At 36.8% G+C, this 13,424-nt stretch overlaps 1 protein-coding gene across 1 annotated transcript in view; it reads left to right on the forward strand.

Moving 5' to 3' along the window:
* SLCO1C1 (solute carrier organic anion transporter family member 1C1) overlaps positions 1 to 13,424 on the forward strand; it is a 59,715-nt gene that overhangs the window by 15,348 nt on the left and 30,943 nt on the right. The window contains exons 4-5 of the mRNA XM_026502317.4: positions 962 to 1,094; positions 11,955 to 12,079. Of these exons, the coding sequence (XP_026358102.1) occupies positions 962 to 1,094; positions 11,955 to 12,079 (258 nt within the window). The remainder of the gene's footprint in view (positions 1 to 961; positions 1,095 to 11,954; positions 12,080 to 13,424) is intronic.

Consider the following 13,424-nt stretch of genomic DNA (forward strand, 5'->3'; position numbering starts at 1 on the left):
GGCCTACCTCTAGATCCATGGAATGAGAAACTGTTGAGAGCTTCCAAGATTTTCCATTTTTAAAGTTTCTGTTTCCTTCACCACCTCCTTCCAGTATTTTTGTATACAGCAAAATATGAGGATATTTTCCCTAAAGCATATTTAGTCACTCATCACAATCATCAACTAAAAGTAATTTATTACATGCTTCTTTAGAGACTTTACAAAAGCATAATTTCTACCTTCAAAATAATTTCATCAATTATTTTTTTAATATGGTACATTTTATGGAAATTTTGTATTTCATAAAATTTGGATTATAAGTAAGCATTGAGATTATATAACTAGTATATTCCTGAAGTTTGCCTATGTGAAGTAATTTTTACCTCTATTTTGAGTCTTTTTGTAAAAAAGCACATAACAAATTGTAAAGTATGTTATTATTAATATGAATTTCATAATTTGATTTCATAAAGTGAGGTATAGTTGTGTTTGTTTTACTTTTTCTATGAGGAATATCTGCTAAAACAAGAATATATAATTTATGTTTCAAAAACAAATGGGAAACTGATAAAAGCTTTAATAGAAAATGTTAATGAATGAAGAAACAGTAATAAAGTCCACTTCAAAATCACTAAGGAACACCTAAGAGAGCAACAAAGGAACCCTTCTACAATTTGATTTACTGATAAAACTTTTTAAAGGACAAATAATTAGGGTGGATGAAATTGAGGTAGTAGTGTTCATAATTAAAGTATTTTGATAAATGGATGAGATAATTGAAGTAATGAGTATGCAGACAATTTCAACAGTCATCTTAGATTAAAGCACAGAAAAACAAAGGGTGGAGATGGTGGGGCGACTGTTTAGTTAAAACATTGCCAGACCTGCTATAGACATTCGTTCATTTGTATTCATTTAGTTATGCTGATGACTTTTTCGAAGTTATCTAACTGATGAACATTTTATTTTTCACCCCAAGGGAATCTCTTAGTTATAACATTTGTAAGCTACTTTGGAGCCAAACTTCACAGGCCAAAAATAATCGGAACAGGGTGCCTAATCATGGGAGTTGGAACATTGCTCATTGCAATGCCTCAGTTCTTCATGCAGCAGTAAGTCTAAAGCAATTATCTTTTTCTTGCTTTTACCAACTGTTTTCCTCCCTTTTTGTAATTGAAGTTAATTATTTAAATTTAAGAAAATGACACATGGCTTAAAGAGTAATCATTATATCTCTTTTTTTGCTACATCTTCTTTGGGCAAAATTTCAGAATACTCACATTTTTACTTATAATTCAATAATCTATAAAATTGGTAGACTACTCTCGATTGATGTCAGCAAAAATTAAAGGAAATTTTCACTAGGTGTCTTCATTCAAATAATTTATCTGTGGAGGTAAAATAAGTAAGAAATTAACATTGTGGTAAATGTCAAATGGATGTTAAGTGGGTAATGAATGCTACTGACAATGTGCTGGATAACTTGACTGGCAGATTATTGACTTAAGGATATATTATCAATTCAAATAATTATTCAGTGTCCAAATACTATCTAATAGAATTTTCTCAATAGAAGTAGGGAATAGGGTGTGTGTATTCTTTAACCCTAAAGTCTACTTTTGGTACTTTTGCTAGTACGTTTGTTAGTATTTGAATACTACTTCAGTTGTTCTGAAGGTTTTGACTATTATTATATCATTTTACCTTTCCCTGTGAGGTAGAAGAGCATAGTTTATCTTTTTATTTCAGAGTCTGGTGACTTTCTCAAGGTTAGGTGTCTTGTAATTATAGAACTGGAATCCTAAAACAAGTATTCTGACTTCTTCATGCATATGCATGTTGCCTTCCTTGTCCATGGTTACCTGTTGCCAACTGAGAGAAGTGACTACCTAGAAGTTTTGAAGCAAGATGATTGTAAAAATTATATATCAAATCATACTTTGATTATTGCCCACTCCAGATAATTATATCAAGACATTTTAGAGCTGGAGAGACTTATGTATGATGTAGTCCAAACTTTTTCTTGGAATTCCAAGTTACTTATATAGTCAGATTTTTACCTCTGTAGTCAATCTATAAAGGTAGTACACAGAATCCTCTATGTGGGATCTTTTCTACCTATTTGGATGGTTTTCCTGGTCCCTTTATTTTTACTTGGAGAGAGATTTTAGACCTTCTGCCTGCTCTTTGGATCCCTATCCAACCTCCTCTTCCACAGGGCAAATTTTTCCTTAGATCACTGAGGTTCTACAAAGGTACTGTACAGAGCCAATGGATAAGGAAGAGGCAAAGGAGAAGGCTGAGAACTGAAGAAATGGGTCGTCACTCTGCCTAATTCTTGCTTGATCAATAGCCGTGCCACTCTTATCTGTTCGTCACTGAGCCCTCATGCAACAGTTTGCTATGGGGGTAAAAAGAATTCCATTACTAAAAAAAAATTAAAATCTGAAAGTAGTTGCAAAGGATAAATAAATCCTTGATGCTTGACATAACTCATTCTGCAGTGGATCAATATTTTTTCTATATGACCTTGAGCATGTTACTTAACCTTTCTCGGCTTCAGTTGATGCATCCTAAAAATAGGTATTATAGGAATTGAAAATAGAACCTACCTTATTATAGCATTGCAGATATTAAATGACACAGCTAAAATGCTTACAAATTTTCCTGATATAACTAGTACTGTGTCATTATTGTTAAGTTTTGCTATCAGTCCTCCTTAGATAATTAAGCCACCTGGTTTTAACCAGTGACCAGCAATGGTTTGTCTTAAAGGTGTTACATTCAGATGAATAATTTTGTTACTTCAAGTTAATGACAAATATAAAATACTAGTACAAGAAAATCAGAAGACCAGACAGGCAGCCAGGTTAGGCCTGTCAAAGGATGCCAAAGAGTCAAAGACAGATTCTTATATACTACCTTTATATATGTTTAAATTATATTTGTTTATTCATTATTTAGTGTCTGCGATTTGCCTGGCACTGTCCATATAATGGGGCTACTTAGTGAAAAAAAAATCAAGATGAGATAAACAAAAATATATATGCACTGTTCTTTACCTATGAGATTTACTGTCTACTAAGGATTAGTGTAATAACTTCTTTTCAACTTTTCACAGCATGAATTGGGTACTTGTCCAAAATGTCATTTTTGATCTCTAGAAGACTACTATACTCTGTCTGCCTAGAAGAAATACCTTTGATGTCCAGTAAAACATAATTTTATCATGGACATTGAGGACCTACCCCCAACTGCCTGTGTTTAGCTTTATATGTGTTAGCTCACCTGATTCATGAATTTAACAAATATATATTGGTCATTGTTCTAGGTAATGGGGATAGAGTAGAGACAAAAATCTCTACTCTCATGGATCTTATGAGGAGGAGACAGATAATAAATAAATAATGATATAGTATGCCAGATAATTTTAAGTGTTATAGAGAAAAATATCTTTCTGAAGACACATAAAGAGTATGTTGTGGGGAGGGAGGATTGCAGTTTAAGGTAGGGTTGTCAGGGGATGGCTTGCCAAGATGACAACACTTGGGAAAGACTGAAGGAGATGAAGGGGAGGGCCTTGCGGGTACCTGGGGAAGAGAGATTTTGTGCTGACTGAATGACAAATATAAAGTTCCTGCAGCAAGAGGGAGTCTGGCATGCGGATGAACTGCAGGCAAGCCAGGCCTCTGTGACTGAAGTGAGGTGAGCAAGTGGAAAATAGAAAGCGGACTAGGAGAAGCCGTCATGTTTGTTTCTCAAACTCTGATGGACATTTGTATCACCTGAGGCTCCCAGTAGCTTGTAGAATCTGATTTAGTAGCTCTCCCATAGAGTTCGGTTTTGGCTGATGCTGCTGGTCTGCAGAACTCACCTTCAGTGGTAAGGTTGCAAGCAATTGCAATGACTTCAGGTTCTTTTTGGAAGGAGATGGGAAGCCAGTGGAGAACTTTGAGCAGAATGACATGACACACTTATATTTTTTTAAGGGTCATGCAAACTACTGCTTGGAAAAATAAGTCTGGTGGAGGAAACTTGGAAGTAGGGGGACTATTTAGGAGGCTATTGTATCAGAGTCAAGATTGTGTCCAAGTTTAAAACCAGGTCAGATCTAAAATCCCTGATTTAAAAGCATTTAAACCACCGGTCCCTGTTCAATTACTTCTCCGTCTCATCCAACAGAGCCTAAATAGGTACAGACTACATGGATACCCCCATTTTACCACTAAGAAGATTGAAATTGGAAGAGGTTAATTGATTTTTCTCGAATGTCATATATAGTAATTAGTGACAAAGGAGACACTTACATAAAATTCCATTTATTCAAAATCTAAATAATTGTTATGCTTACACAGTTGCATTTTGATAGAAAGAATTGAGAAAGCTCAAATAATTTAAAATCTTCCAAATGCTACATAATCATTACTGATACTCATTTTAAGAACCTTGAGGCACTATAACAGTCTGTGGTATCTCTGGAATTATTAAAGAAAGAAAATTATGTTTATCATGATTTTAATGCCAAATGTTCTCCTGCATAGCTAAGAATTGAAAAACAGTTATCCTCACTAAGTGGTTCTTAACCTATTTTGCTGAGAACCATTTGATAAATGTAACAGAAACTATAAACTTCTTCCCTTAAATACTAACATACTACAAAAATGTTCTTTTTCTTTGGGGTTCATGGAACCATTGAGGTGTAGGTTATGCAAAACTGATATAAGGTGACCCATCTATCAGTCTGAATATTTTAGTAATTCAACATATCTCTTCCTTACATGGCTGGGTAGATTGTTAATATTTATAAATATAACTCTGATTACTAGTCTTTAGTCACATGGTACCTGAACCAAAGGAGAATCAAGATGATGTGATGTCCTTTTATTAGGTACCTCTTCCTTGAGGGTACAGTGGAGCAGAGAAGTTGGGTCATGAAGGATAATTTGAGTAAGAGTGTGGCTGAGGAACAAAGACAGAATTATCACAGTGCTACCATTCAGCTTTGGCTCTTCTATCCAGCTGTTATTGTAACCTTACACATGGAGGAAAGGGGTAGAATTAGAAATACTTAGAGCCAGATCAATAAGCTGTAGAGGAAAGTGATGCCATCCAGCTAAATGGCTCAAAACCCCCACATATCAGAGGAGAGGAAAATGGAGGCAAAGTAGGAAGACTCTAGGCTTGCCTTGTCCCATGAACACAACTAGATAACCATCAAATCATCCTAAATACTCCAGAAATCAACCTGAAGACTGAGAACAAACTCCACAACTAAAGGGAGAGAAGAGTCACATTGAAGAAGATGGGAAGTGTAGAGACCTTGTTTAGGGAAGAGACAGATCAGATTGCAGATGCTGCAGAGGGGTGAGAGGTGTTGTCACAGAGAAGGGCAAGAGAAAGAGAAGCACGCAGGGGAATACACAAGGAGAATGTTTCCCCAAAGCCATTGGCTTGGAAAATAAGAGGGGCTGAACTTCATGAGTTCTTGCAACCAGTGGGGCATAAAGTTTGGAGTTTTAAAGGTCAGCAGGCTTCACTGGGCTAGAGCCCAGAGGGTACTGTGCTGCTCCTGGAGAGAAGACAAGCAAACAATCCAGGGGCATACAGCATGGAAATAGTGATCTGAGGAATGCCTGGGGCACACAACAGGGACATTATTTGCTCTTCTTGGAGCATGTCCCTCAAAGACAGCACTCACAGAGACACCTCTTTGAAACAAAGAAGTTGGCTGGCCATTCCCCCACCCCCACCACCCCTTAGCATAAACACAGAACCACCTGCAGGAAGCAACACAGTGCAGACACTGGCTGCCTAACTTGCTTTCATCAAGCTCCACTCTGGTAGGACTGGTCTTTTCAGTCAGGCTTGCTTCAGTCGCAGTGCAGTGGGCCCCTACCCCAGAAGACTAGCACAAACCCCTGCCCACACCACATCTCCCAAGCAGAGAGTTCTGCAGGGCCTCTGTTCTGGTGGAAGTGGTGTCAAGTCTCATTTCATAAGCAGACCAGAGCACACCTAGTTAAAACTCACCACATCCAGGGCAGGGACCAAACACTATCCACAGATAAGGAGAGTCTCTAAGGATGACTGGACTAAGGGATAGCTCAGATAAAACACAACAGCAGAGCACATGCAGCACATACCTGAGACGCTCCCTGAAACCAGGCCGTGGGTACTACCTGAGCTCTTATTTATGAGGCCATAACTTACAGGAGCAGGAAAGATAACTGGCTTTTCTAACACAAAGAAGGCAGAGACTTAGAAAAAATGCAAAGATGGAGGCATTTATTTGCAAATGAAAGAACAAGATAAGACCACAGCCAGAGATCTAAGTGAAAAAGATGTAAGTAACATGCCTGATGGAGAATGTAAAGAAAGAACCATAAGGGTACTCACTGGACTTGAGAGAAGAATAGAAGACATCAGGGAGATCCTTACCGTAGAGATAAAAGAGTTAAAAAGAAAAAAAGAATCATAAATGAAGAATACAATAAAAACTGGAAACAGACTTGATGCAATGAACAGCAGGCTGGAAGAAACAGAGGAACAGATTAGTGACCTAGAAGACAATGGAAAATAATGAAGCTGAACAAAAGAGATAAAGAAGGATCATGAAACATGAGAATACACTTAGGGAAATCAGGGACTCCATCAAACATAATAGCATTCATATTATAGGAGTCCCAGAAAAAGAAGAGAGAGAAAGGGGACAGAAAATTTATTTGAGGAAATAATAGCTGAAAACTTCCCTAATCTGGGGAAGGAAGCAGACATCCAGATCTAGGAGGCACAGAAAACTCCCATCAAAATCAACAAAAGCAGGCCAACACCAAGATTTATTATAATTAAGTTTGCAAAATATAGTGATAAAGAAACAAAAAGGTAGAAAGACAAAATAAGTCCTTAACTTATAAGGGAAAACCCATAAGGCTGGTTGCAGACTTCTCAACAGAAACTTGGCAAGCCAGAAGAGAGTGGCATGATATATTCAAAGTGCTGAATGGGAAAAATCTGCAGCCAAGAGTTCTATCCAAAAAGGCCACCATTCAGGATAGAAGGTGAGATAAGGAGTTTCCCTGATAAATAAGAACTAAATGAGTTCATGACCATTAAACCAGCTCTTCAAGAAATATTAGGGACTCTTTTAGGACAAAGGAGACTAAAAGTAACAAAGACAAGAAAAGATCAAAGAAATTTCCAGAAGCAATGACAAAACAAGTGATAAAATGGCAATAAATACATGTCTACCCATAATTACTTTGAATGTAAATGGACTAAACAATTAAAAGACATAGGGTGTCAGAATATATTTTATAAAATCCATCTATATGCAACTCTAAGACACTCATTTTAGACCTATAGACGCCTGCATACTGAAAGTGAGGGATGGAGAAATATTTATCATGCAAATGGATGTCAAAAGAAAGCCAGAGTAGCAACACTTATATCAGACAAACTAGGCTTTAAAACAAAGACTGTAACAAGAAACAAAGAAGAGTACTATCTCATAATGAAGGGGACAATCCAACAAGAAGTTCTAACAATTGTAAATATTTATGCACTCAACTTGGGAGCACCCAAATACATAAAACAATAGCAAAATAAAGGAACTAATTGATAATAATACAATAATAGGGGACTTTAATACCCCACTTACATCAATGGACAGATGATCTAAACAGAAAATAAATACAGAAACAGTGGCTTTGAATGACACACTGAACAGATGGACTTAATATATTCAGAACGTTTGATTCTAAAACAGCAAAATATACATTCTTTTCAAGTGCACATAGAACATTCTTCAGAATAGATCACATAATAGGTCACAAATCAGCCCTCAACAAATACAAAAAGATTGAAATCATACCATGCACCTTTTCTGACCATAACACTATGAAACTAGAGGTCAACCACAAGAAAAAATCTGGAAAGACAACAAACACATGGAGGTTAAATGACATGCTACTAAACAATGAATGGGTCAACCAGAAAACCAAAAAAGAAATGAAAAAAATACACCAAAACAAATGAAAATGAAAACACAATGGTCCAAAGCTTTTGGGATGCAGCAAAAGTTATTCTAAGAGGGCAGTACAGAGCAATAAAGCCTACCTCAAGAAGCAAGAAAAATCTCAAACAACCTAACCTTACACCTAAAGGAGCTAGAAAAAACAATAAATGAAGCCTAATCCCAGCAGAATGAGGGAAATAATAAAGAGTAGAAATAAATAATATAGAAACTAAAAAAACAATAAATAGATCAATGAAACCAGGAGCTGGTTCTTTGAAAAAAATTAATATTACTAAACCTCTAGCCAGACTTCTCAAAAAAGACAAGAAAAAGGACCCAAATAAATAAAATCACAAAGGAGAGGGGTGCCCGTGTGGCTCAGTTGGTTAAGTGGTTAAGTGTCTGCCTTTGGCTCGGGTCATGATTTGAGGGTCTGAGGATCGAGCCCTGGATCAGGCTCCCTGGTCAGTGGGGAGTCTGCTTCTCTCTCCCTCTCCCCTCTGCTTGTGTGCTTTCTCTCTCTAATAAAGAAAATCTTTTAAAAAATCATAAAGGAGAGAGGAGAAATAGCTAACATCACAAAAATATGAACAATTACAAGAGAATATTATGAAAAACTATATGCCACAAATTGGACAACTTAGAAGTAGATTAATTCCTAGAAACACATAAATTATAAAAACTGAAACAGGAAGAAATGGAAAAGTTGAATAGACCTATGACCAACTAAGATACTGAATCAGTAATCAAAAACCTCCAAACAAACAAAAATCCAGGGCCAGCTGGCTTCACAGGGGAATTCTAAGGAACATTTAAAGAAGAGTTAATACCTATTCTTCTCAAACTATTCCAAAAAATAGAAAAGGAAGGAAAACTTTCAAAGTCATTCTATTAGGCCAGCATTACCCTGATATCAAAACCAGGCAAAGACTTCGCTAAAACAGAAAACTACCAGCCAATATCCCTAATGAACATGGATGCAAAAATTCCCAATAGAATACTAGCAAACTGAATCCAACAATACATTAAAAAAATCGTTCACCACGATCAAGTGGTATTTATTTCTGGGTTTCAAGTGTGGTTCAATATTCAGAAATCAGTCAGTGTGAAATACCGTGTTAATAAAAGAAAGGATAAAAACCATACGGTTATTTCAGTAGATGCAAAAAAAAAAATTTGTCAAAGTACAACATCCATTCATGATAAAAATTCTCAACAAAGTAGGTTTAGAGGGAACATACCTCAACATAATAAAGGCCATCTGTGAAAAATCCACAGCTATCATCCTCAGTGGAGAAAAACTGAGAGCTTTTCCTCTATGGTCATGAACAAGACAGGGATATCCTTTCCCACCAATTTTATTCAATATGGTGCTGGGACTCCTAGCCACAGCAATCAGACAACAACAACAACAAAAATAAAAGGCATGCAAATCATAAAGGAAGAAGTCAAACTTCCACTATTTGGAGACGACATGATACTCCATATAGAAAACCTGAAAGACTCCACAAAAAATACTGCTAGAACTGATAAACAAATTCAGTAAAGTGGTAGGGTACAAAATCAATGTACAGAATCTGTTGCATTTATGTTCACCAATGGTGAAGTAGCAGAAAGAGAAGGAATCAATCCCATGTACAATTGCAGCAAAAAGTAAGATACCTAGGAATAAACCAAACCAAAGAGGTGAAAGACCTATACTCTAAAAACTATAAAACCCTGTTGAAAGAAATTGAAGATGACACAAAGAACTGGAAAGATATTCCATCCTCATAGATTGGAAGAACAAATATTGTTAAAAATGTCTATCCTACCCAAAGCAATCCACACATTTAATGCAATCCCTACCAAAATACCACCAGCAATTTTCACAGAGCTTGAATAAACAATTCTAAAATTTGTATGGGGCCACAAAAGACCCCAAATAGTCAAAAAAAAAAAAAAAAAAAAAAAAAAGAAAGAAAGAAAGAAAGAAAGAAAAAAGAAAAAAGAAAAAAAAAACATAAGAAAAGAAAAGCTGGAGGCATCACAGTTCTGGACTTCAAGTTATATTACAAAGCTATAGTGATCAAGATAGTATGGTACCAGCACGAAAATAGACACATAGATCAATGAAAGAGAATTGAAAATCCAGAAATGAACTCACAACTATACGGCCAACTAATCTTTGACAAAGCAGAAAAGAATATCCAGTGGGAAAAAGACAGTGTCTTCAATAAATGGTGTTGGGAAAACTGGACAGCAACATGTGAAAGAAAGAAGCTGGACCACTTCCTTACACCACACACAAAAATAAAATGGATGGAAGACCTAAATGTGAGACCTGAAACCAGAAAAATCCTATAGGAGAACATAGGTGGTAACCTCTTTGGTATCAGCCATCTCCTTTCTAGATATGTCTCCTGGAGCAAGGGAAACAAAAGAAAAAATAAACTATTGAGATTTCAGCAAAATAGAAAGCTTCTTCACAGTGAGGGAAACAATCAACAAAACTAAAAGTCAACCTATGGAATGGGAGAAGATATTTGCAAATGACATCTGATAAAGGTTATTATCCAAAATATATAAAGAACTTATAAAACTCAACACTCAAAAAATGAATAATGCCATCTAAAAATGGGAAGAAGACATGAATAAACATTTTTCCAAAGAATACATACAGATGGCCAACAGATGCATGAAAAGATGCTCAATATCACTAACCATCGGGGAAATACAAATTAAAACTACAATAAGATATCATCTCACACCTGTAAGAATGGCTAAAATAAAAAACACAAGAAATAACAGGTGTTGGTGAGGATGTGGAGAAAGGACAAACCCTCTTGCACTGTTAGTGGGAATGCAAACTGGTGCAGCCACTGTGTGAAAAACAGTATGGAGGTTCCTCAAAAAGTTAAAAATAGGATGACCCTATGATCCAGTAATCGCTCTACTAGGTATCTACCCAAAGGATATAAAAATACTGATTCGAAGTGATACATGCACCCCTATGTTTATAGCAGCATTATCTCCAATAGCCAAATTATGGAAACAGCTCAAGTGTCCACTGACTGATGAATGGATAAAGAAGATTTGCTATATATACACAATGGAAAATTACTCCGCCATCAAAAAGAAATTTGTCATTTGTAACAACATGGATGGAGTTAGAGGGTATTATGTTAAGTGAAATAAGTCAGTCAGAGAAAGACAAATACCATATGATTTCACTCACATGGAATTTAAGAAGCAAAACAAATGACCAAAGCGGGGGGGCGGGGAGGCAAGCCAAAAAACAGACGCTTAACTCTAGAGAACAAACTGATGGTTTCCAGAGGGAGGTCGGTGGGGGGACAGGTTAAATAGGTGATGGGGATTAAGGAGTGCACATGTGATGAGCACCTGGTGTTACAGGAAGTGTGGAATCACTATATTGTACACCTGAAACTAATATTACACTGTATGTTAACTAACTGGAATTTAAATAAGAACTTAAACTCCAAAGCCCCACATGTCATCATCAGTTCTCTAGAATCAGCAATGCAGTTGTTCTAAATTTACAACTCCAAAACCTGTGTGCAAGACCATAGTTTTTAAATTATTTCTTTTCCTCTGACTTAGAGATAATCATGATTTCATAAAGTGTTGGATATTTTTTCTTCAGGGGAGCAGGTGATTTAAAGTCATTATTTTTACATTAAGATGAACCTTTGTAAATGATTCTTACTGTTATTTTACTACACCGGGTAATTGGTTCAGATATGGTGGAATACCAATGAACCAGGCTTTCTGGCAGACTTTCTGGCTATATCTTCAGGTCACTGCTGTTAAATGCTGGTTTGGTTTTAGTGATTCAGATTCAGGGGTAGCTGCAAACTCAAACAGGTGCCCTAATGAATCATGTAGTGTGTCCATATAATATTTTTAGCATGATGTTAAACGAGTCTGTAGTAAAGAAAACATTCTTTTTGTACAGGTACAGATATGAAAAGTATTCTCCTTTCTCTAATTCCACTCTCAGCCTCTCTCCATGTTCCTTGGAGTCAGACAATCAATTACCTCGCTCGGTTATAGAAAAATCACAATCCAAAAGAAATGATGGTAAGATGGTTTTTTTTACTTCACTAAGAAAGCCTTTTTAAAAAAGACTTTATATGTGCTTTAGGATGGACAAAAATTTCTGTGATTTTTTTTTCTGTCAAAAGCTTTACTACTTAAATTGAGATATTATAATGCCATAAAAATTCCTAGAATATAAGGCCGTATATGATGAGATCCTAAGAGAATAAGCAGAGATTCAAATCTTATGGAAAGAGGCACTAATTGCCAGTGACTGAGAAAAGCTCACAGTGGTTCCAAATAAGGTGGGCAGTCAAATCAGGATAAAACTAGCTTGGCATGTACAAATCTCAGTCCATTGCTCAGATCTCAATTGAGAATCTGTGTCCAGCTCCTTTTCATCAGAATGACAAAAATTTAATCTCAGTTTGTCCGTAATCTTCACCCTTTTCCCCCACGGGTTGCTTACATTCTAGGGAGCTTACATAGTAGCAAAGGGGGTAGTCATGGGAGAGGCCTCTTGGTATTATCAGTCCCTGGTCAACTTAAATATTAAAAATCCCTCTGACCACGGTGTTTGGTCATACATGTCACTTTAGGGCCCTTCTATATCTACCTTTATGTTCTTTTTAGCACAGCAGCTGTCTTTGATGTAGAGGTGACAGTCTTGGAAGCTTGGAAATAGTTTTATTTTCCACACAAGACAGGATGCAGGGATTTTTGTTAGAATGTCTAGAGTTCCATATGGCTGACACATATCCCATAGCAATGCATTGTATGAACTACCCTTGGGAACATGGGAATCATCTGGAAACCCTTTGAGGAGCCAAAAGCAGGGATGTTTAGCCACAGTGGACAGCCGTCTCATCTCTTGGGTCTTGTTACTTTCCTGGGCTCTACCTGGCCACGGTGGCACAGATTCTCCCTGCTCATGGAGTCCACGCATCTCCCCACAGGTGTCTGCCATGTTTCTAGGATGCTACAGAAGCAGGATCTCAAATGCCCTCCTCCCTCAAATGCCCTTGAGCATTGACATGCTCTGCACTTCCTCTTCACCACCTACCTTACTCCCTGCTCCTAGCCTCCAGATTGATTTCTGTGAAGCCTCTCTTTTATCTACCTGCTAGTCATGTAAATCTTTTATCTATAGCATAAAACCTTTTATTTCCCCTAGTATCCTCATCAGTACTTTCTTTTGAGATGTCTTTTTCCTGAGCAGTGAACATTTGAGGTCTGGTTATTCGGATGAAGGGAAGGGCCAGAAGATAAAGAAATCTAGAAATATGAGGGGAGGAGGTAGGGAAGATGTAATCTTGTAAAAAGTTTATCCCATCCTGCTATATGGAAAAAAGCAGAAAAGCACCTTTTTCTGAAGCACTCCTCTTCT

Source organism: Ursus arctos, unplaced genomic scaffold, assembly GCF_023065955.2.
Source record: "Ursus arctos isolate Adak ecotype North America unplaced genomic scaffold, UrsArc2.0 scaffold_26, whole genome shotgun sequence".
Lineage (NCBI taxonomy): Eukaryota > Metazoa > Chordata > Mammalia > Carnivora > Ursidae > Ursus > Ursus arctos.